The sequence below is a fragment of the Scatophagus argus genome, chromosome 17, assembly GCF_020382885.2.
Source record: "Scatophagus argus isolate fScaArg1 chromosome 17, fScaArg1.pri, whole genome shotgun sequence".
NCBI classification, from domain to species: Eukaryota; Metazoa; Chordata; class Actinopteri; family Scatophagidae; genus Scatophagus; species Scatophagus argus.
In genome coordinates, this window is record NC_058509.1 from 17,338,973 (window position 1) to 17,363,756 (window position 24,784).

The 24,784-nt window shown below is 38.1% G+C and overlaps 1 protein-coding gene across 1 annotated transcript; it reads right to left on the reverse strand.

Moving 5' to 3' along the window:
• Positions 1-1,351: 1,351 nt before the first annotated feature.
• LOC124074587 (CMP-N-acetylneuraminate-beta-galactosamide-alpha-2,3-sialyltransferase 1-like) lies at positions 1,352-23,134 on the reverse strand. The gene is made up of 6 exons (XM_046417655.1): positions 22,514-23,134; positions 19,373-19,566; positions 7,464-7,643; positions 5,002-5,047; positions 3,928-4,047; positions 1,352-3,726 (listed from the first exon to the last, which is right to left on the reverse strand). The coding sequence occupies exons 1-6, from the start codon at positions 22,802-22,804 to the stop codon at positions 3,553-3,555; spliced, it is 1,005 nt and encodes a 334-aa protein (XP_046273611.1). The 5' UTR covers positions 22,805-23,134; the 3' UTR covers positions 1,352-3,552.
• Between the last annotated feature and the right edge of the window lie 1,650 nt (positions 23,135-24,784).

Below are 24,784 nucleotides of genomic sequence, written 5' to 3' on the forward strand. Positions count from 1 at the left end.
ATGGTGCAACGACAATTGCCTGAAACTCAATATCATCAAAACCAGTGAGCCTGTGACGGACTACGAGGTTTCAAATATGGAAGTTGCTGCAAAGAAGCTACAAATTCTAAAAAGTGAGAATTTCTCCACAGAGACGGGTGGACTTATATATTATGTCACACTCATGTTCAGCACAGAAGATCCGTACAGTCAGCCCAGTTTTAAAGGAGGACACCCAAGATTAGAGTGAGCAGTTCAACATCTGATCAAATGTGAAATATGGTCACAATCTGCCCTTCTTCCCCTGAGTTATGATGTGGAATAATAGACAGAAAATGAGGTGACGGTGAAGTTGAGCTTTGACCTTTTGGATATAAAATGTCATCACATTATCATTTTAATCCTAATAGACATTTGTGTGAAATTTTGTCATAACCAGTGCATGAATTTATGGTTAAAAACATGGTTTGTGATGACACACAGACCTTTAACCTTGAACCACCAAATACTAATCAGAATGTTTGTGCCATATCTGACATCTCCCTCTAGGCGTATATATATATATATATATATTGCTTTTATGAGAGAAAGGCATACCAATGTGCAGACGTGCAGATGTATGCACAGACAATGTAAAAACATAATGCCTGTGGAAACAGCTGTCGTTGGAGTGGTGGCATAAAAAAGTAAACAACGTATAATAAAAGTGTTGCACTCATGTAGCCAGTTCTTAAAAGTCCTGTTTTTTGTTTTTTGCTTTTTTTTTCATTTAAGCACAAATACTTTTTGTCTAATTAACAAATGATCATGATTTCTGAACACACACAAAACATAATGACATGACATGTGTGAGGAAAAACACAGTATTACAGAAAAAAATAGAGAAACACAAAGGCAAGCGGTGATATTCTATATAAACAGTTAATATATTGAAACACTGAAATATGATGTTATTCCCTTTAGTTCTAGGGTATTTTTATTTAAAGTTCTCCATATTTTTTGTCTAATTAAATCATCTACACCACCTTGAATTAAAACTGAGATGCACTTACATGTAACTGTCTCGACAGCTGTAGATTGATGTATTTCACTGTGATCAGTCAGCACACAAGCTAGCCATCCAGACTACACCTTACCAATGCAAAATGCATGAACAAAGTTTTGAAGTATGTTATTTCTAATGAATTAACCCACTTGCCCTCTTCACATATTTCAGCTAAAAGCTGTAATCTAATTGTGCTTTACCATATAGTGGTAGTCCAGTGCATAACTGAATAATGCAAGATTTCATTATCCATCTCTCCCACACAAGTCAGTGGCAGTGACCTGAAACCTCTTAGGACCAGGGGGATAAAAAAACACAAACATTCAATTTTTCTGAATGTGTTTTATTTAATGGGTTTTATATTGTAATCAACAATAAAGACCTCAGTTGGATGATGAAAACCAGGTGAGTGACAGATTTTGTATTCACGCCTGAGCCTTAGACAGTGAGTTTTAAAAGTTATCACATCAGTCTTGTAATGAACAAATCAAAACATGTTAATGCTGATGCAGGTTCTTGTCCACTAGGGGACAGTGTCCCCTGCAGAACAAGTGCACATCACAGTCGTCTCCACAGTGGCTGACAAATTTGAACAAATGTTGTGGTTGCTCTTCTTATCAGCCTGCTGTCACATGGAGAGGATCATGAAGACACTGACCGGGCCAGTGTCCCATTATGTTTCAAGGCACATGGAGCAAATCATAGCCTATTAGAGAAGCACCACCGAGCTCAATTCCTGACGAATGTGAGATAGCATAACATTTGTTGGTGACGAGAGCATTTCTGTTTATCAAAGTGATATCGACAACAAGTTTAGCAAGTGCAATTAATAATATGGAGCCTGGACAGAGCCATGTTGACATACCTGCCCTTCATGTATAAGTATAACCAACATTTTGTCCTGTCAGATGTACAAAAAAATCTTACTGACAAATACTTAACAATTTTACTGTGTTTATCATGCATATGATTCTTTCAAATTGACATTTTACACAGAACAATAACATAAACTAGTAAAGATTGCTGACAAATGTTGTAATATTAATGACAATAATTACAATAAAGCACAACCTAATGGTGAAATTAAGTCTTTGAAAAAACTCCCATTAAAGGCACTTAACACCCACTTTCATGAAAAATACGTGTCACAATGTAAATTATAAATGTACAGTACTTAATTGATTTTAATGATAAGGCACCCCTGTATAGGCGTTACCATATGTCACATTCCCATGATGAATAGCAAATGACTACAACTTGATCAAGAACGTGGGATTTATGTAACACTTTGAGCATTTCAAACCAACTCTCATCAATAGCTTCACTATAACACAACACTGAGTCCAGGTCTTCAGTGCTTTAGGGCCAGTGTTATTGTTGTTGTTGTTGTTGTTATCATATATTACAAATCATCCTGGGGACATGAATGTGTGTACCAAATTTCATCACAACCCGAAAAGTCCATGAAAGAATTTAATTTCTAACAACATGTAGTGGGCTTTCAAACAACTTTTTGACCATCATGTTGAGGAAAACAATATAATAATAAATATTATACAATATTCTGTAATTAAAAAAAAATGAATGAATAAATAAAATGTGGTAAATCTGAATCATTTTATAGACTTCATTTTTTGGTATGTAGTCAAAACTTTCTAAGTGGGAGTGGCTGTGTGACCTGAGCATTTCCAAATACCCTGGCTTCAGCCCTGTGGGAAAGTTAGAAATGTCACAACATGACAAAACATGTTCTTTGAGGCAGATTTTGGACTTGATTTTAAGCAAACTACATTTTTCTGCTTCAGACAAACAAAAATACAAGTAGCTTATGTTAGTTTATGAGAATTTCTAATTTATTCTGACATGATATTTAAACTACTGTGAATGGAGTGTTTTGTTATGAAGCTCATTAAAATACTTTTAACTTTAAAACTGTGTTGCTTGTCAATTTGGACCTAAACTGCATCAAACATACACCTTTTAGACTAGCAGACTGTTTCTTCCTGGAGAAATGACCTTGGTGAACTGCATAAAATCCCCTTTGTTATGTTTATACATCACCAGAATGGCACGCCAGCTGACAGCAGGGTTTATTTTGTTTCTGTAACACACACAAAGCTTTAGATGGTCACAATGCTAACCGATACACATACTAGATAATCTAGTTGATCTTGTATTGTCTTCAATGAGTGTTCCCTCCCAGACATGTCACTTAGGATGACAAAATTCTGACAAATTCTAATGACAAATTCTGAAAGTGGCAGAGTAGCTTTTGCCTTCATTGTTCAGAGACAAAAGCTCCGCTGCTCTGTCAACACGAGTGATAGGTCAGCAGACCAAAGGTGAGTGTTCTTCACTCACTAGCTACAGAAGCTAAGGTGAGGAACAGGAAAACGGACAGACCAGACAAGTTTATGTGAGAAAACCTGTTTGGAACTCACGCCAAAAGTATTCTCCCATTGTGAGAGGAAGGAAAAATAAACATTAAAAAATTAAAAGACAACAAGTACATGTGTGTGGGCTTGGTATCATCTGCCTTTAAACATTCGGATTTTGTGCTTGTCTGCCAGCAAAAGGGTGACATTATATTCGTAATCTCCATCATGGACTCCTGTGTGTCGGAAAGCTCCGGCCAAATGGTTCTTCTCCCAATAGTGGTGCCAGTTTCCATACTGATCTGCACCGAATCCAAACACGCTGACCTGGAGCAGACAAGGAACAGAATCACCACATCACATGCACCGTAAAGCATCATCCAGACGAGACTCATGCCCTTAATCACATCACTTCATGTGCGTGTTACTTTTGAATTCTTATTTTTCATTCTGAATCCTTCTAAACCTGCTCCACTTTACTGAGGAATTGTTGTTCTGTGCTGCACTTAATACAGTGGATTAGGTTACCTCGTCACATATGTGAAGAGCCATCAGTAAGCTGAGGAAGCCAGTGGATGGATATCGCCCATGGCCGTCAAGCCAAGACTCGTACACGTATTTGAAAAATGTGGGACTGTAAATCAACACCTGCAAAAGAGTCACAGGAAGAAATACATTTTGTGAGTAAATATAATGTATATATCTATGTGTATGATATCATGACAAAAGACTATTCAATATAAGCTTTCCAGACCACAGTCACAAGTAAAATGTGCTTTAGAGAACTTTGTACTGGGGCTGTTGTTAATGGTTTGTGCTGAGTATCTTAGTTCAAGTTGAAATCTTAATGTTACAGCAGCACTGAGAATAAAAAGTGGCTGGTGATATGGCACACCTGTTTTAGTGTCATATGCTACTACTGTAAGTGGTATGAAACTTTATAGCTACAGTGAGCTGCACTAGGCAAAAAGCAGAGGCTGTCAGTCGAGGACAAGTGGCATGCCATCTTTATGTGGCACAGCAGAGGCATATTCCAGTTAAAAATTGTCAGGCCACTGGCAGGAGTGGTGTGACTCAGTGACAACCAGTGACGTAACATTTTGATATGCCATATGCCTGTCAAGGTGCAAGACCCATTGGTGGAAGAAGCACTCAGATCCTTAAGTAAAAGTAAAAACCCTACAGTCTAAAAATACTCCATTTCAAGTGAAAGTCCTGCATTTAAAGTGGCAAAAGAAAAAGTATTTAATAGGCAGAAAAACAGTTTTACTATTTAAAACTATTAATAATACATTACATGATTGATATTACTAGCTAATATTTAAATTTTCCCATGTTTAGGCAATTTCGGGTACTAATAATAAATTATTCATAAATACATAAACAAAGCACTGCATCATACTTTATATGCTCATCACATGTTTTGTATGTAAAATCTTAATTTGAAAAGAAATTGTACTTAGTCACTTTCCACCGGTGGAAGTTTCACTAAGAAACATGTGACTGACACACTGGTGTCAGTAATCAAGGCCCATTGATTTGGAATGAGGTGTTCAATAAATGTTTAATGAAAAAAAATGTGACATCCTTTGTATAACTCACCTTATCTTTGTTTGCCTTTATCCGGGACTTAACAGTCATGTATGTGCTGTAACACACACAAAAAAAAAACATCAAGAGTTTAAAACACGAGCTTTGATTGCCTTGAGAAGTCCTGAAATGTGGTTTCAAATGTGGTTTCCGCAGAGCCTAATTTTACTTGTTTGTCTGCAATCACTGATATCACTTCCACACTCTCAGTAAGATCCATCAATCCATGATTTTAATCTCATTTAATTGAGGACATGTCTAAAAATAAATGCACTGTGTGTTAGTACAACTATATGAAGAAAGCTGATTAAATATCATGGGTAGATGAAAATGGATTTTTTTTTAACTCATCACATGAGAGGGGCGGAGTTGTTCATTAGCCCGGGTTGGTGAAGGAACTGCAAAGTTAAACCATAAAAAAAGGCAAAACTCTTTGAATTAACGCATCTGCAGCTCCCCTGAGTTGTCCACGTTAGTCTGCATATAAAAGTGTTGTAATTTTCATTTGCAATTTGCGTTTACACTATTTTCATGAATCAAGGGGCTAAAAAACAAACCCACTTAGCTGACAAAGTGTAAATTTAGAGCAAGTGTAAATTCTACACCATGCCTGGGCAGACCTTGTGGAAAATGCAAAAAAGATGGCATACTAATTACTGAAATGAACTATATCTTTACAAATGTTTACAATTGAAGTAAGGTTTATCAAGGCGGTTGATTCTGCAGCAATGAGTCTCATTAAAATTCAAAGACTGTACAAACTGGTCTCATGCAATTTATAAATGTGTGCTGGTTATATCACATTACATTTATAGTGGCCTGCTGTGTGTTTGGTAAATTATATTATACACTACAATAAGCCCCCTAATGTTAAAAAATGCATCCTTGAACACACAAACAAGCTTGACATTTTTGCACAGGGAAGGGCTGGAATTTGACTATTCAAAGTCAGGAGTGTGAACGACAAACAGTCAGTCCAGTGTACCTTCTTACAATTCTGTCCTTTCATAGACCCCCATTTAACAAGACAAGAAAATGTAACAAAATAATTCACAACACTCAGTTAAGATCTAATGGATGTCGGGCTAATGATGACATTACTGCCAGTAAAGTGAAATTTAATGATGCAGAATGATTGCTTTGGCAGAGTTGGAAGACAACTACACATTTATAGGAAACATTTGTTTGGAGTTTCTCCTCCTTCTCAAGTATTACATGCTGGCATGTTAGCGGTATTGGCAGTGACATTACTTGGCAGTTGCTTCATTTTTTTCCTGGATGTCCAGTAATCAAGCTAATGATCACGGGTCATTGAGAATGAAGCAGCTGAAGGTGAAATTTACTGGAGGATTAAAACTGACTGATTATCTTTGTTATGGCAATTGGACAAATTGGAATACTGAGTGAGTGTGACTGTTCTGGCAATCTGGATTGAACTTCTAGGACTGGTTAAGTTAAACTCCTCTAACATCCATTGAGAAACGGAGTTGAAGCACCTCCAATGCTCACATTTCCAACTGAAGACAAAAACATGTTTTTTTCATTCATTTAAAAATCAGAGAGGCTCTTCTTTTGGATGTAGTCTTTGTATTACTTAGCAGAATGCCGACACATTCAATGTGTTTTTAAATTTTAAGCATTTCTGCTTTAAAACATGTGACTAAATGATAGCTAAAGAAAACATCCCCATGCATCTGTGGCAGAAGAGCAAAAAAGAACTTCAAATCATGGCATAATGACAGTCGATCAATCAAACGTATGTGTCTGAATTTGCTTAATAGAATGCAGTTTAAGACATGAATGAGTTGTGGACTTTTAAATTAAACTGCTGTTCCCCTTTGTAATGATGTGGTCTGTTCTTTCTTTATTTTATTTCTTGTGTGTGTTTTTTATATACATAATAATATCTGTGTTTTCATAAAACTGGATTTTTGAGCTTGCTTACATTATCATTTAAACTTTGTTAATTAAGGTAACAGCAGTTCAATATTAAGTCCGTTTATACCCCTGTCACATTAATTTATTGTTGTTTACTTGGTGGCAGTGTAACAAGCTGTAACACTTTCACACATTATCATCTTATTAATATGGAATGGCTAAAGTGTTAGCATACAGTTTTTTGGGCATCCAGCAGACACAGCAACATTAGCATTCATTTGGAATCATGTTTGAAGTTACCTGGAAAATCAAAGTCCAGTATCAGTTTTACTTTTGGCTGTGTTTTGGTCTCCACCATCTGACTGACTCTTCCTCTTAAGCTGCTAAATGCTTCGCTATGTTCACCATCTAAGCTGCCAACTTTATCACTCATGTGATAACGCACAGTGGCTTTAGTTTTTTGCTCAACATAGCTGTCTGTTGTAGGTTGATGAGAACATTAGTCTGTCACTAGGAGCAACCTTTCACATTACACATAGTGATTTGAATACATAAATATTGATTAATGCAGCATTAACATTTCTAAACACACTTACCGTTTAATGGTACCCGTGGTCAGAGCACTAATCATCCACTGCAGGTCAAGAATCTTGAACGGAATCAGCACCAGACTGGTGGTGTTGTCCAGGTCTATGGCACTTTCTGGATACATGACATGATGTGTTGTTCTGGTACCTACATCCTTCTCAAAGCCAATGATGCGAGCATGGTTCATTCTGCAGGGACAAAGAAGCAGAAATCTTTGTTTCTGGGCTATTTTTATAGCATCTCCCTTTTCCTTTTTCCTAGTTGCTTTGCCTTTATCCTTTGATCTTCATCCAATCCAGTTTTTTGTTGTACTAATAGCCATAATCTACAAATGGGTTAGTTTTCACGAATCCCCCATGACAGCCAAACCACATGGCAATGAGACATGAAAAACCAGCCATGACCACATTTTAGGAAAGAAAGATAAACATAAAGACAAACAAAAAACAGAGAGTACAATTTTTCCAGCTTGTTTTGGACATCCAAACAACAATTCAGAACAATCCAGTGTCCATTTAGAGCTCAACAATTACTGCTTGGCACACTAAGCAAGGCCTCCCTATTATTATGTCCAACAATACTCACTCAAGCTGGAGCAGTAATTGGCACGAACTTAGTGTGACAATGGCAGTTGGATTTGGTCGCTGGAAGGAGTTAACACAGAGAAAAAAATCATGAAGATGGCCTCCCATGTGACTATCTTCACCTGTATGGGCACTCTGGTCTGAGCAATATTATCCACCTCATTACTGACTCTGAGATGACAGCTATATAACAACTTCAGCCTGAGCCTGTCAGGACTCAAAAATGACCTCCTGCTAGAAGCATTTTGTGTCCAGGCCATATTACATTTGATGACTACATAAATTTAAATCCACGTGTGAAAAAAAATTCACAAGTGAAAATGTTTCAAATGTTGTTGTTTAAATGGAAATTTAAAGCCAATCATTTTGTAAAATGTTCAGTCCAACGTGGGTCATGTTTTAAGGTTGTACATTTTGAAAATTCCACACCTATTAACAATTAATAGGTCGCTACAGGCATCACCAAAATCATTCCTGTTTCTCTGCCTTTTAGTGCTAGAAAATCTGCACCTCTTAAGCCAGAAGGCATGCCACATGCCAGTAAAAATAACATGAGAATTGAACTGAAAGTTGTTCGAGTCAAGTCAAGCTAATTTTTACTTATATATATATGTATATGGATATATATAGCCTATTTGCAATCAGTTCTGCAACACACAATGCGCAAACATAAAGACAGAGAAAAACAGAAAGTAGACTGAATTTGGAAAAGAAAAAAAACCTCACATATTAAACCTGCGTTTCTGTTTTTCTGGCCAACTAAGTGCAATGGAGGCAACCTGTATGCAACACTGACTTCTTACTATTTCAGCTTTCAAGTTGATATCTTGCAGCTTCACCAAATTCGGAGCAATGTTAACATTAATTTAAGTTCTGTTTCTGGCCATCTGGTGAACCTAAGTCCAATATTCACTCTCTGTTTAGCTGTGTTTTTGATTTTGATCTCCACAAACCACTGAGGGATATATTTTTAGCTTGCTCCCCCAGCTTGTTGTTAACTTTGTCTGTCTGTCTGTCTGTTTGATGCTGGGCCAGGCACCTCATAGTGGGTAAATCAGAGTTTAGGCAATATGAGCTGCATTTTGAAACAAAATTGATGGCAGCATTGAATGAGAGTAAAAAAACAAGTTGAAAGGTTGACATGTGATCTAAATCAAGGAGAAAAACAAATAAAAGCTTATTACAAAAAGGGGGGATGTGGAGACATAATGCACAGCTGCCTTTAATGCAACACCTACTAAAGCAACACTACAGCTGTGAAATGGTAAAGCCATTCATTTCCGAGGAGAGAAGTGTTGTGTCACCCTTAATAAAGCTGCCACACCAGATGGGGTTGTAATCAACAGCGCACTGATTATTGTGATACTGCACCATCAGTGCAACCTTTCTGGGGTACAGACAGCTGAAACTTACAGAACAACAATGTGTCATTTTATGTGAACTCATTCACAAAACTCCCAGCACAGACTATTGACTGGCCCATTTTCAGAAAGAGAGAGAGAGGTTTACTCTCTATTAAGTACAATATGTACTGTTTTCTCCAAACCAACCCAGGTTCAAGGCACTAACTGAACTAAACCTGCAAAGTATGGAAGAAGATAATTATTGGCAAGAGGCTTTATGGTACAGTAGAAGTACCTACAGTAGAAAGTTTTGACAGAACTACATTAGTGGATTTTTTTAATGATCGTTACAGCTTCTGGGAATTTAGGAATTGCTCAGCAAATGGATCCCTGCAGTCCAGAGCAGATGAAAAGTATGGCAGCAAGGGCAGAAGTACACCATGGAACATATTAAACAGGATAATATGAAGAATCCATCACTTCTACATTCAGAGACAGTCTACTGTAACAACATTTCTATATATTAGTACTTACAGGTAGTGTTTGTTAAACTATAGGCTTTGATGGAACTTCGTGTGATGCTTTTCTGAATTCACACACAGCAGGAAAACAACAAAAGACTTTGCCTTAATAACCAAACTACATCCCATTTAGCATGATACATGGAGACAGCAAAAAAAGTAAGGCGTCTTTCTATTGTTGAACAGCACAAAATGTTTTTAATGACTAACCCCTGGAGGCCACAAAGGCACCACTCTCCACATCCTAGTTTTTGACTGAAGAAGACTATATACTTTAAAAATATATATTTTTAAATGAGTAGGGCAACACACCTACTGAGGTCAACTCAGTAACTGAGGTCTCCAGATAATTTTCTCCTGATTTGTATGAGAAATGTCCTTTTACTGTCAAAATGTTCTACAAGTGGCTCTTGAAAAATAGGTCTAAAATTTCTTTGGTGACTATGGGGTAAGACAGAAGCTAAAAGAAGAAGAGGTTTGCTTGATTTGTTGGTACAGCAACCCTGTGAGTAAAATGCACCAGCCACCACTACTTAAAAGTTTCTCTTCAGAGTTGTCTTACACTGTATGGACCATCCCATCATTCACTAGGGTCAATGCTACAATAATGGAAGTCTGTAAGGGCATTCAAGAAGTTAACTTGTTAAATAGATTCAGTGGCCTGCTCATTCACATAATCTTGTGGGGGCGTGTGGTGTCAACTGCTCTAAGGAGGCAAATATTTCAGATTCGCCTAATCAATATTCAACTTCTGCTCTAACTCCCCTCTGGCCCTGGAAATTTGTACCAGATGAACTGGAGCAGATGTACTGAGCCTTTGAAAATCCCATTTCACCAACAAGAGGGTTTGCACCGGAAAACAGGGCTTTTTACCTGGAATGCACTAATGAAATCTGAAATCTTTTTTGTGATCTGAAATCACAAAATATGAGATGAAGAATGCTTTTAAATGGAACCATAAGGATCTGTATTTTATATTATTAACATTAGCTCATGAAATGATTTTGATGTGGCTCTCTGGTATAATAGATTTGGAGAGCTTAGAAGGTCTGTAATACCCCTCCAAAGGAAGCTTGAAACTGGTCTAGATGAATCATTTTCAGTGAAGGAGTGAAATACAGAGTGGAGGTGTTTTTACTGGTGGCAGGTGTCTTGACCAATGATTTATAGCAGAACTATATGAAGGCTGCAAGTGTCAGTGCTTTGATCATCAATCAGCATCACTTAAATAACTCTTAAAAGTTCAAGTTGAAGTTTTTCCACTACAGCCAATAGCACTGTTATGTCTGTAGATATTTAAAGTTATATGTGTTTTTATAATTTACACATCAGTGGGGGAAAACTACCAAGACTTTCAGATCAGATGAATTGCACCAAAATAATCAATGACTTCACTTCAGATAAAATGAAAGCCATGCATAATTGAAACATCACTGAGACAGGTATTTTAATTGTTTACCAATCTGGCATGGGCTGAATATTGCTAATGCAGATTATGGGCTGCTCTTGTGATACCTATGCAATGCTTGGTTTGTTATATTGACCTCAGGGCTCAGTGCTTGGTTTTTTACCCATAAAAAAACCCTAAAATAAACCTGAGCTCACCCCCAAACAACAAAATTTCAAATTTGGAGGTCCTAAAATAGCTGATTAAATATCAACAATTATCTACCAGCATTTCTAATGATGCAGTTAATATTTAAGATCAAATTAAACTCTAACATCTAATGTCCTCTCAGCTGTAGTTTTATATGTGCATGGCTCTGGTTGGTGTGGCTATAACTATAACTGTCTTGTCTCAGTAATGGATATGACTGGGGCTGCTTTGTAGAACTGTGTGTCTTTGCAGACAATTTGAATTTTATGCGAGGTAGATCAGCTATTAGCAGTGACTGGGCTGCTGGTTCATGCAGTGTTGGTTACCAGTATACAAAGAAAAGAGCAATCACCTCCTACTAGATCCCACCTACATGTGTTTAGAAGCACAAACTGACGACTTTACTGCTGCCAACCTAGTCTGCAACACAAACTAAATTAAACAATTTTGCGATATGCCAGATTCAGACAATATCACTTGTATTTTTTAAAAAAGCAGAGCCCCTCTGAAAGCCATAGTGCAGTGTGGAAGTCGTTTTCAAAGGGGGTTAGGGGACCTTTAGGGGCCCCCAGGGAGGCTCACTATAATACATTCATAAGTAAAACAATGACAGCATAACTAACTAGTTTTTGGTTCATAATCTAATTTGTGTGAGTTTAGTTCCCTTGATGTGTCATGTGTCATGTGTCAAGTTTGACGTAAAGGATGCATGTGAAAAGTTGCCAATTTCTGAAGTTCTATAGATTGTGGCACGTTCTGGCAACGTGCTAAGCTAATTCTGTTGTCAGCTGGTTGTTAGAAACAGTTAGCATATGCAGATTAAAGAGGCACATGGTTCACTCACAATTAAACAGTGATAAACCACACTGACCTCAAATACAAAAAATATTCAGCTCAAATACTATTATCAAAAAGATAATGTCGTACTGCTGTGGGTTGTACGATTTAGAATGGCGATGTTATCTTCCTATATAGCGTGCTAGCAAACTTGCTACATTAGTGAAAAAAAGTGACAGAAATGGCCACAAAAAATGGTGAAGAGTGGGTGAGACTGGTACAGTGCTAAAGAAACAACTTCACGCTTTCGCTGAAATCCTTATTATGAGAAAAGATATTACTTGACTCTTTGTAACTGTCACCAAAGTTTTCATAAGTCACTCCTTATTGGTCAGAACAAAACAAAACATCAAGACAAGCTAAAATGAAAACAAAAGGTCAAGTTGAATAATGAAAAAAAAAACTGGTCAGGTTTAAAGAGTTTGTCTGCATAGGTCACCGACTAATTAATGAGAGCTACATTACTAGTGTTTATGTCTTATGTCTTATGTCTTCACAGTGATTAAAACAATGAGATTTCAGGTTTGCTCTCCCTGTGAATGTCTTTTTTTTCTTCCTCCTGAAAAGTGAGAGACGTGAGACTGTGATGTTGACAAATGATTAGTGGCATATTTATTCAGTGCTGTTTCCATTGTTTGTCTAATTATTTTTTTTATTTATCCACAAAATGCTCATAGCCATGAACCACAGTATTCCATAACATGGCCCCCGTGCTTCAAAGTGCAGCCAGACTATGCAACATGACATAGCCAACCAACACTTTAAATGTCAGTCGTATTTCTCGTCAGGTTCACTAGTTTGCTGCTGTTCCAACTGTCCTTTGTAACCCTGACTGTGTATAAATTTTCAAAATGCTTATGCAATTCCAGCTGACGAATAGTCATATTGATGCATGGAAGTAATTTGGGAGGGCATATCCCTTGCACTTTTCAAAAGGCCGTTTTGGTCCGCTGTACTTTTTACCGTCAAAAAACCAAAACAAAAACAATGTTACGTTATAGTAAACAGAGACTGGTCAAGCACTAGGACCACGCGGAAAACGGCCGCTCAAGTTGAAGCCTGTTTCCTTTAGTTTAGTCCTCCCACAAGCTCCTCGATTGGCTCTGCAGTTTCTTGTGTACTTCGGTCACTTCACCCTGCTTACACACCGGTCTGCTAGTCTGCGGTCAGGAGTTCGTGTTAATCTGCTGTTGTAAATTGGGCGTTTGTTCTGCCTGGCCTGGCTCACGTCAGCTGGAAGGATTGTGATATCAGAGGTTTCATTTAGTTTAACGTTTGAATCGGTGAATCCAATAATCTTTTAAAGTGTGTTAGTTTTATTGATTAGAGTTTTATTAAAAATACTTATGTCCCCCCACATCTGAAATCAAAATTTCGTCCTTGTATTAATGAATGAACACTATGTACATTTTTATCAGGTGAATGAAGCTGTGGGACCAGAATGAGGCTACTGCACAAGGTGAGATGAAGGCACACTGTCTCAGGTGAGGTTTTAAAGCTTGAGGCTCTGTAATTAACAGGGTGAATACTAAATTTACACTCAATGTGGCACTCAAGGTTGAAAACAGTGTGATACTCTGCCTGTTAGCTATAGATGTCTTGCAGTTGTCAGGGAACCACAGCTGACGTTATCCACATGGTTTCTATGTGTGGACTGATGAAATACCAACAGCCCAGGTCCGTAGACCAGGAGGCCAAGAGAAAGGCTGTCTCATACTGAAGGTAAATAGCAGCATTTTGCAATCGATTTTCGATCTAAATGATGATCCAGTGAATGAGCTGGAAGAGTAAACCCTATGCAGTGACATCAAAAGTTCAATGTTCAGCTCTTTTCCAGTCTGCCAGCAACAATGAATGTCCTCTCCTGACTCTCATTCCACTTAAACACACATGCCCTCACCGTGTTCTGCCTGACACAGCTCGTTAAAGGAGTCCTCATCTTGCACAATGTGAGAGAACATATAACAAGTGCTCACTCACATTATACACCACATTTGTTCAGCTTTCACTTAACAAGCCAGTAGCTGGGTGCATGCGCAGCATTCGCTGACATTTTGGAGGCTCTCACTTGGTTTCATCTGTGCAAAAGTAGTTTACTGCCCTTCTGGACTCACTTGCAGCTATGCAGTGACTGCCAATGATTGCTAATGATTGCCAAAGCCATACAAAAGCAATGCGGTCCAGTTTAATTAAAATTCCATCAATCAATAGTTTTTTGAAATTTTTGTCCTTGATAGATAGAAATTACGCAGGCAAATCAAGTGAAGCAGACAGAATTAGTAATTCCAGCAGTTTAAGTGCCATTCATGTTAGGTTTGTGTTTTATTCTTGTTTCCTGTGGTATGAAAAGAATCTCATTAAAGCGCACATTACATTTCACTATGTTCCGTGACCTATGACCAGCAAGCAAATAAAGCAAATAAAGAAGCCGCCAGGAACAAATAAAACTAGTTAACAATAAGCAAAACTGCAATATCCATGCATTCTTGTCTTTCTCATTATTGACACAGAAGACTACAAGTCTGACACCGCAGACTACAAGAAGAACAAATAAATGAAGGTACAAGTGATGTCACTTGAAAATGACCTGCAGTTAATATAGGCAATCATTTGAATTCATGTCACAAGGTGAACACTCAGCCCCTGAACTCTATTGTTCATTGTGCCACACTGACAGAAGGGTGAGCAAAGGAGAGGATTCATTGCAGAGTGGATTTTGCACACATAGAAATGAAGTCTTAATTAGAGATTTTAGTGGCAGTGGATCTTTGATAGCAATATTCCAGTTGTGCTATAATTCAATAATTATAATAATAATGGTAGTAACACCAACAACAACAACAATAATAATAATAACATTAATAATAATGATGATGATAAGGAGGAGGAGAGTGTAAATCTTTAGGACACTGATTACAAGCAGAAAGCGCAGCTTATCTGTTCTTAGTCAGAGGTTGTTGATGGTAAGAGGCACTTGGCAGAAGGATTCTGTTCCTGGGCCCTCGGGAACATATCATTATGGTAATAACACTCTCACAGGAGAAGGAAAAAGTTCATTTTCTGAATCTTGAAAACAGGTTTAAAGGACATCATTATTAGTTGCTTGGCAAATTCAGAGGACAGCTAAGGCCAGAAAGCTTATGTATTAATTGTGTGAAAATCCTGGTTTTGAAGCCAATTTCAAGCAAGGATTTTGAGTCACAAATGTGATGTGCCTACCTATTACATCTGCTGGCTTTAAGATCCATCTTAATGAAGTTATTTGCAAGGGCTTACATCATCATGTAGAATATAAGCTTGACTGATCCTCAATTCAGCAGAGTAAATATGAATGATGAGACAATCACATATCCAAGGCAGCCTAGGCCTACTTCAAATAAAATATGCTGGTGTGCCCATAGAGCATACAGAAGTACTGAGGCGATGCGATTGCATATAATCAGACACTGTGTGTTCAAAAGAGATGAGAGTGATTCTACTTTTTAAAAAATGCGAATCCTTATTTGTCTGGATTTATAGATGCCAACATTTCAGTGTTGCCCTCAAGCATGTTGTCCAAGTTTTGTGAAATATATATTCTACACCTTAGTGTTAAACTTGTTGTTCCTGTGTAGCTATGGTGACCTTTTGGCTCAGCACCATGGCTTCCAATGAAGCATAACTCCAAATCGGATGCTCAGCCTAGAATAAATAAAAAGAAGATAAAATATCACCATATCATATTTCTGGAGGAAACTATTTGGCAAATAGTAATAACTCTTGTCTTGGTGCTGTCCCTGCTGTCTGATAATTGAATTTGTAGACAGTGCCATGCTGCTGTCACAGTGCAAGTAGGTAAACAAGTTAAGTGCAGAGGCAACACTTTATACAGAGGCAGCACATCACAGCAGGGTGACAAAGTCACGCTCTGATAAATCAAGAGCCATGCAACAATGCGGCATGAAATTTGCGTTGGGATATTTAAGAGGTTACTCTCTTGATATGCTCTTGGTGTCAGTCACATCATCGTGAAGCTAATTTGCTGTCAATTTTAATAGAGTACTCACATGCTCAGTGTGAGTGCCACTCTATCCTGTGATGCAATAGACTGATTTTCCTAACTTAACCATCCACTTAGCTTGAGCCAAGAATCCAAAATGTTGAATAACATTTATGTGCTTAGCTTGACTTTGACTGCTTCTCATTGTGAAAAAAGGTTGTCAAGGAATAGTTTTAGTTTTTTCAGTTTTTCCTTTATCTATTTACATCCCCAAACTACATAAGGTCTGACATTCACAATTCCTACAGAGACAGCAACAGCAAATCTCAGCACAATAACACAAATAACTTTTAAAGCCAACATACTGCAACTGACCTCTTCCTTCCAAGGGCACAGACCTCATTACTGCTTTCTCTGTTTGATAGCCTTTTGTGCTTATTACACCACTTTTTACTACAGGCCGAGAGAAGTTGAAAAGAGGTGGGTTTCTGCCCCACTTCCCAAGTTACTTTGCTGTTTACAAAGTTCTTTAGAAGGTAGAAAAGATCAATTTATGTGAATTATTAAAGTTAAAGTACCCTCTGGTCACTATGATCTTTCGCATGGACTGGCCGTTATACCAAACTGTATTCTAAAAGTTGGTACTTTAGGGTAGGGCCATATTTTTCCACAGTAAAAAGTTTAGTTACACCATCACTAAGACTCTTTTCTGATTCACTCTACAGGCACAATAAACACACATTTAGTGACTAACATCATTAACCAACCTGTGATGAAGTGTTTGCCAGAGACCTACTGCACATACTGACTGGTCAGGTCTCACAGTTTGCCATTTTCATTCTCTCTGTGGATGGCCTCGAGCCACAATTCTCTTCTTTTACTGTCCTTCACTCTTTAGGGAAGTAACGAAAACCTTTTATATATGGTGCCACTAGTTTTTTCAATTTAGCACCGGCACTTTAACATTACTTGTTTTCACCTAAAAGGGGATGCGGTTGTGACTTATGTCTGCTCTGGTACAATTGCATTACACACAGGAATTACATAAAATATTGTGTTCAGGAGTGTAGCGCAAAATTCTGGACCCTGCCTGATGCAAGACAAGCATCTGAAAAGGCCAGTTTCTCTTATTGTTTGGTCCAAATTGTTCTTCCTTATCTCCACTCTGTGTCAGAGCTACAGGAGTAAGTAGGATTTCACTATCTCTGTGTTTTCAACTCTGTAAAGTTAGCCGTACTTTCACATTTACAAGATAAAACATTGACTTTGTGTCTAAAATGTACTTTTTATCTGCAATCAAATTCTAACTGGAAATGGGTATGGTGTGTTCTTTAAAGTTTCTACTTTTAACTGAGATAAGCTGTTCAAAAAATGTGCAAGCATGCAACAGCCTATCAATTAGTCTGTGAAAGAAGAACAAAACCATTATTCAAACCTAATTTGAATAAATATGATGACTTATTAGTTCTTCAAACAACATCTTTTTGAAAAAGTCAATATCCAAAAGCCACAGAACTCATTGTCTGTCAAAAGCAGATGCAAAGGCTCTTTTCATGACTCAAATCGATTTTACCACTTCAATCTGCTGAGTAAACAAGGGGTTTCAGTCGATAGGCCAGTGCCACTCAATATTCATAACAGTGTATTAAAGAGGCTTTAGAGGATCTGGGAGAATTGCATTGTGGTTATTTGAAAGTTATTGGTTTTCAGTCTCTGGTAACACTGCGTTTCTACATTACTTCTGAGCTGATATCCTATCAATGTGATCGCTTTGAAACATTTATTTCAAAAATTAGCGTTATCTATTGTAGCTCATGGTAAGTATCTTCTACATCATTCCACTGGCATTTCTGTGCAGAAACCTGGGATACTGATTGATTTTTTTGTTTCTTATAGTATACATACAGTGGATAATGCAATCTCAGACATTTAAAATTGTTATATAATATTTTACGAAACAATTCAGGGAAATACCACTCCACACTAATTCCCATATTCTGCCTCTGCAGCCCTTAAGAAACCTGCAAAAAGACAGCCAAGACTCAAAACTGTGACTTGTACAGCCTGGAGGTATAGCAAGAACACTAATGTGCCTCTGTGAGAATGTTTGTTTACCCTTTGACATCCAAATTAGCTTAATTTTATCATAAAGCCAACAGTTTTGCTGCAGAAAGCACAGCCACAAGCCCTCCGAGAAAATCTCCTTGTCGTGTTTTCCATCTTCTCCAATTCGTTTTCTGCAGAGCTGCAATTGGTGTGACAGATCACAATGAGCGACAAACTCCTCTGTTGTTGTCTGCTGCCCTAGGGCATGGAGAAAAACATTTGAATACTCACACTCTGTTGTTTTCATCTGCTGCTTTGTTAAGATAATTTTCTCAAATGTTTATCGACTGCAGAACAAGGATCTGAAGTGAAATCTCTGACCACATCCTTAAGCTGAATGCATGCTGGAAGTAGTTGAAGTAAATGTGAGAGGAAGATGGCGACATTACAGATAAATGAAACAAAACAAAACATTTTTCTGTACATGTAATATGACGGATATGTTATCGCTGATTTGATTGAACAATTATTTTATAAAAGTGCTACAGGAAATGAACAAAATAAAAGCACTACAGTTAAAATCTAACCCTATGAAAACCCCTTTTTATTTTCAGTTAGTTAAAGCTCACTGAGCTAAGGCAAGCTTGACCATCATTCGTATCCGTAATGTTAATGAGTGAGCTCTGAGAATGACCATGACATCAGGCTTTAAAAACCCAGGTTAACCAGGTGTTTGTAAAAGTGACTGTAAATGACCATGACTCTGTGAAACTGTCACCATTTACAGACTGATTTCCAAGTTTCTCTGGCACTTCTAGTACCTTACTTGCCCACAATTCCTGAGACATACACCTGTGTGATCATCTTTTTAGACCTGTCTAAGCCTGTTGTGACAACTGCATTTACAGGATCTTTTGTGTTCATCAACTGAACTGAACAGAAATGAATAAATGTTGATGCAAACGTAAAAGGTGTGTCACTGTAGTCAGACTGAAGTAGTGCTAACTGACCTTATCACAAAATCATTGGAGTCGATGAGGCTGCCGTACTTTGAGCCTTTCAGGTTCCCAGAGTTCCCCACCACGGAGCAGGTCCTGCAGCGCTCGGCGCTGGCGTCCATGTAGAGCACCTCATCAGGGATGATTTGGAACAGCTCCTCCACCACTCCACTGAAATTGGCTGGCTGCCTCTCTGACTGCAACCACTGGTGACATAGCAGAGACAGGCCTCAGAGAGAGAGAGAGCCACGGCTCTAGGGCCACTTTAAGTAGAAGTGATTGAACAAGGGCAGCCGAGCTCGAGACACCGAGCACATTTCTGGAATAACCTCAGGGGCGGCTTAGCTTCGTCTGCAGGGACTCTTTTGGCCTGGCCTTTTTCTGGTGGCTTTGAACTCAGAGAGACAGCAAATAAATGCAGGAATGTGTGTGCACTGACTGCCGCGACGTGTTGTACTGTGGCACCAGGACACAGAACGGATATAGAGTGTTCTGCAGCAATTTCTCATGAGTTTCGATGCAGAGTTTTACTGACTTATGGTCCAAATATTATTACGAAGTTTTTTCCACCTTTGAATTTCTATTCTGAGAAAACCATTGAACAGTTTTGCAGTTCATTTTGCCTTGAATATGAAATATATATTTTAATCATGAGACTAAAACTTTAACCTCAGAATAAACCTTCAAAAAAGGCCTGGATTACGCATAATATCTATCTGATTTGAAACTCTCCTTTACAGAAGTTACACTGTGCGACATGTAAGCTCTGACAGGGAACAAAGAGCCCGGGCACACCTGGGAGGTCATACCCTTGCCTTGCAGCAGCGCAGCCCAAACCATCTGGCCATGCTGCCGTTGATATGTGACACTTGCCTCATCAAGCTCCCTGTGAGAAGCATTTCCTGAAACGAATAGTGACAGGAGGCAACCTTGCAGTAATTTTTCTATTCTTGCCTCTAATTGGACAAGGTGTGAGGTGAATGTGGGAGTACCTAAGGCACTGGATGCCTTCTAGACAAAGGCAGCATAATTGTGTGACATAAATTTGGTGAATAGGCTTTTCTAACTTAGAGAGCTGTACTCTAATGATGGGAATTGAGGGAAGTACAACATATATATTGGTTGGGGAGAATTAAATTAAGGCTGGCACGTATTTAGTGATGTATCTGATGTGAATTTTAATTTACAAGAAATGGGTTTAAGGAAGAAATTGTTCATAAAACACTTTAACAGCTATAGTATCGAATCATTTTGTTTATGTTTGTTTTTGTGTTTTATGATTACTGAGGATAACCAACCATTAAGGTATTTGCAGTGGAGCTCAAATGAAGTTTGATGAGAAAAGGTTTTAGCAAAACGAACAGTCAGTACCAGGTTTTTGTGTCAGTCACTCCAAATCCAAAGGTTTTCCCCATGGAGCAGCCATTTAACAGTGACACTCACCAATCATACAGGTGACAAAATCCATCATGGAAGAAGAGACAAGGATAATAATTCCTCCACTGACTGTAGTGTCAGGTGTACAAGTGAAAGCTAAAGTAAACTGAGTCTGGTACTGAATTTACCAAAGTAAACTCGCAAAGGAAAGGCTAACAATCCCTTAGCTCTATTTAGAAAAGAAATATTCATTCAACATGACCAGAGTACATCACATACTGTTAACCTTTTCCATAAAGTTGAGGGAGAAAGAATTAAAAAAAAGAACACATTCCATAATGCAACACAACAGCATCTTCTTTAAGATCCTATCTGACAGGTAAAAGTCCACCTCTTTCAAACTCCACATCCCCACTTGGTAACACAGGCATTCTGTTACCAATATGAAGACTGATAACATCACCAGGGTTATTTTTTTTCTGATTTAACAAAGCTTCTCCAGCAACACAGGAGACAGTAAACAATTGTTTTCACAGACTGACTTGTACTAACCATGAAGAACAAACTGCATGTTGATGTGTAAAAGTGGTGAAGAGCTATACTCTACTGTTCTGTTAACATATACTGATATAACCAGACAGTACAACCTCAGGCTGGCATTTGTTTATTAAGGACAGAAGCAGTGAGGCTTAGTTAAAGAGCTCAATACATCAGTATTACTATCAGCCCCAGAATCTAGTATACACTTAAAGTAATGGTGAAAGGAAAAGGAGAGTTTGCTTTCATGCTGAGGAAGCTGAGATCGATACCACACTCATCTTCTAGGCATTAAGCCTAAGCCTGCAGATGCTTAGCATAGCATAAAGACTAGACACAGCAGGAAACAGCTGGCCTTGTTCTGACCGACGGTAAAAAAAATAAAAAAATAAAACCCTACATCCCTACTAGTACCAATGAAGTTCACTTTTAACAATGTGTTGTTTGTTTAAGACATGAAATAATCCTAAGATAAGATAGTCCTTTATTAGTCCTGTTACTGGGAAATTATAAATTACAAATCTTATCTTATCTTAAGAAAGGCAAACAATCTTGGGTTTTTGTTGTTACTATGAAGTTACGATAAGGATCCCAGGAAGTTGGGGCAGTTAAAACAAAAAACAAAAAACAAAAGCTTAAGACATTGGTCAGCGTATTTTGTCGTCTAAGGACAAATCCAAGTTCACTGTTTCCTCCTGCTTTGAGTCTTTATGCTAAGCTACGCAGCATTATGTTTTCATAGGTAACTCTCTGCAAAAAAAGCAAATACCTGTTTTTTCAAGGCATCTCAAGTGAAATCAAATTCTAACCATACATACATACTAATACAAAAAAATTCATGATCAGAAGTGGCACCTTTTGCATGATGTTTGTATGATAGGATTTTAAGTAAGTGAGCAATATCTCTCTTCAGCTTTTGGTGAGAGAAGATGGTGAGAGTGAACAACCATTTCCATATCCACCATCTCTCTTGCTAAACGTGAACAAATTGTGCGTGGGAGTTTGCTTCACAACTTGATCCTGGTGAAGATCCCTTGGATTTGAAATAATCAATGTGGCAAAAACAAACACTTCTTGGGAGCATTGCAGCACTGTGTGATCGCTGTTCTTTATTCATGATCTTCCTTTTCAGCATCTCGTCTGTTCTCAAGAGCTGAATGTGCATGTTTTTTTTTCCTTCTTTTCTGCCCTCTGTGGCATAGCATCATAAATCCCCTAAAATCACCCCATGACTCTTACCTGCCACCATTTGAAGGTTTCATCAGAGAGGACACTGTTCTCTCTGGTCATCAGAGGGTGGATGGACTGATTGAAGCGCTCAGCAAACCAGGGGTCCTCTTCCAGTTCTGTGACGCACTGTTGGCAAGCACATAGCCCTTTGGAGAAAAAGTTGTCAGACAGACGAAAAGCGTACTTGAAGAAGTAGTGCGAGGGGTCCCGGAAAGTGTAACTGAACAAAAAGGTTGTAAACATAATAATGCAAAACAGCAGAGTGAAAGTCCTGATTTTGCTCCGCTTGGGTGCAGACATGTTGTCACAGTCAGTGTCGGTTGGCTGGGAACTTTGGCAGCACAATGGACAAAAATAGAATCATGACAGGTCTGGAGTCCTACAGGTGTGAGGAAAAAAGCAACCCTGCTGACCACAGTGCGTAATCCAATGAGCACAACCTCCTGTTCTTATTCTTCAGTGCTGGGTTCATGAATGTCCTTAATAAAACCAGTGTGGTTTTGCTTTGCTTCTAAATCAAACCAAAGAAGGCAAATCCTCTGATTCGTCAGCTTAATGGATCCTGGTTAATCAGATTCAGACAGATTTCTTGGTTACTCAGTTGTTGATTCAGTGAGATCAGTGACCGATGTTTCATCCGCTCTTTAAAGAACCACCTGGAAAGCAAATAGGACATTTTTGTGACATTGAACAGGGGAAAAAAAGCCTATGAGTCTCTAACACTGTTTAACTAAAGGGACACAAGGAAGTATAAAATCTACACAGCTCTGTATTCCCATAATTTCACAGTGCTAATAGTTCCAAATTGAGAGTGTCTGTGTCTCTGTAGCATCACACTACTATTTTGAGTTACTGTGCTGCACTTAAAGTGTTTTGTTTATGGCTCTGTTTGCTTTGCCAAATTACACACAATGTATTACAGCCTCTCAGCTCTTATAAAGACCATCAACACCAAAAATGAAAATGATGACAGTTTTTCTGAAGTAATGAGACAGCAGCCTTATCACAACCCCACCCCGAAAACAGCTTTTTTATAGCTCAGATAAAAGTCCAAATGAACAAATCATTAACAAACTGGGACAATATCATAATGAGTCACTGAACCACACACACACACACACACGGTAACTGCATGAAATACATTGCCAATATTGTTATATTGTATGGTTGAAATAAAAAGCTAAAAATTGCAGTTAAATGAACAGTTAAGCTGATAAGCAGTTGAAACAGACTGCTGATAATGAATGGATAAATGGTTGAAATAGATAAATGGAATAGATAAACATGTTACAGTTAGCTAAAAATATCTGATGGGATAAACTTTTCTGAGTGCCATATACAGCAGCCTGCATTTCACGAGTTTCAGAAATGCAGGAAAGGAAAAAGTCAGGTGACTTGTCGTGTGACCTTTGTTGTCTCAAGTCAGTTTGGTCAGGTTTAGGCATTAAAACTACTTAGTTAGATGTAGGAAAAAGAAATCATGGTTTGAAATAAGATAACCTTTGAACTAACTTGGTTATGTACGTGACATAAATCCAAAACAAAAATAGGTCAGCATTTTTCTTTGGGTTTCACTGGTCTCCTGTGTGTAAGTTCTGCATTTCTTTCACCCATCTTTTGACTTTCTCACTCTTCACAGTTTGTCACCATTTGACATTTTTCCCTCTGACATTTATGCCCAACATTACGAAAGAAAAGCTTTATGCAGATTATGTTCAATGATATTAAAAGCACAAAATGCCTTGTGATAACACACAAAAAAAACATGGACATTTGGTGAGACTGAAAGAGACAGCTAAAAGTAATAGAGACTAAATGGTTACATTACCTTAGAGAAACATCCAGCTTCAGTAACTCTAGAGTGAAACTACCCGCCAGAACACATAACGAATGTCATATAACGAAAGGTGTTCAATAACATCCAGTTTGAAATCATTTCAAATCAACACATTTGTAGTTGAGTTGATCTGACAAGACTCTGGGAATACATCAACAAAACTAAAGAGTTGGGAACCACTGCTAACCGAGTTCGTGCTACTGTAGAGCATAATATACAGTCAGTCAAAAACCTGCTGGCGACAAAAATTCTCAGAATAAAATTGAGTAGAGGAATGCTTTTTTTAACAGACCCTGGCTTTCCATGACTGACAAAGCAGGCAGGCCTCCTGGGGTTTCATTTTCAACATGAAAAGGCCACCTCTGCTTTTAAACAGAGCCTGGATTTCATTCTGATGCACAACTGTGTTTAGGATCCCATAAATACTTCTATATTTAGCTAAC

What these genes read in the sequence shown, in the direction of transcription:
- LOC124074587 (XM_046417655.1), bottom strand. Translation starts at nt 22,804, where the DNA reads ATGTCTGCACCCAAGCGGAGCAAAATCAGGACTTTCACTCTGCTGTTT. An exon ending in AAACCTTCAAATGGTGGCAG is followed by an intron (nt 19,567 to 22,513) that starts GTAAGAGTCATG and finishes CTATGTCACCAG; the next exon opens with TGGTTGCAGTCAGAGAGGCA. An exon ending in TCCAATGATTTTGTGATAAG is followed by an intron (nt 7,644 to 19,372) that starts GTCAGTTAGCAC and finishes TTGTCCCTGCAG; the next exon opens with AATGAACCATGCTCGCATCA.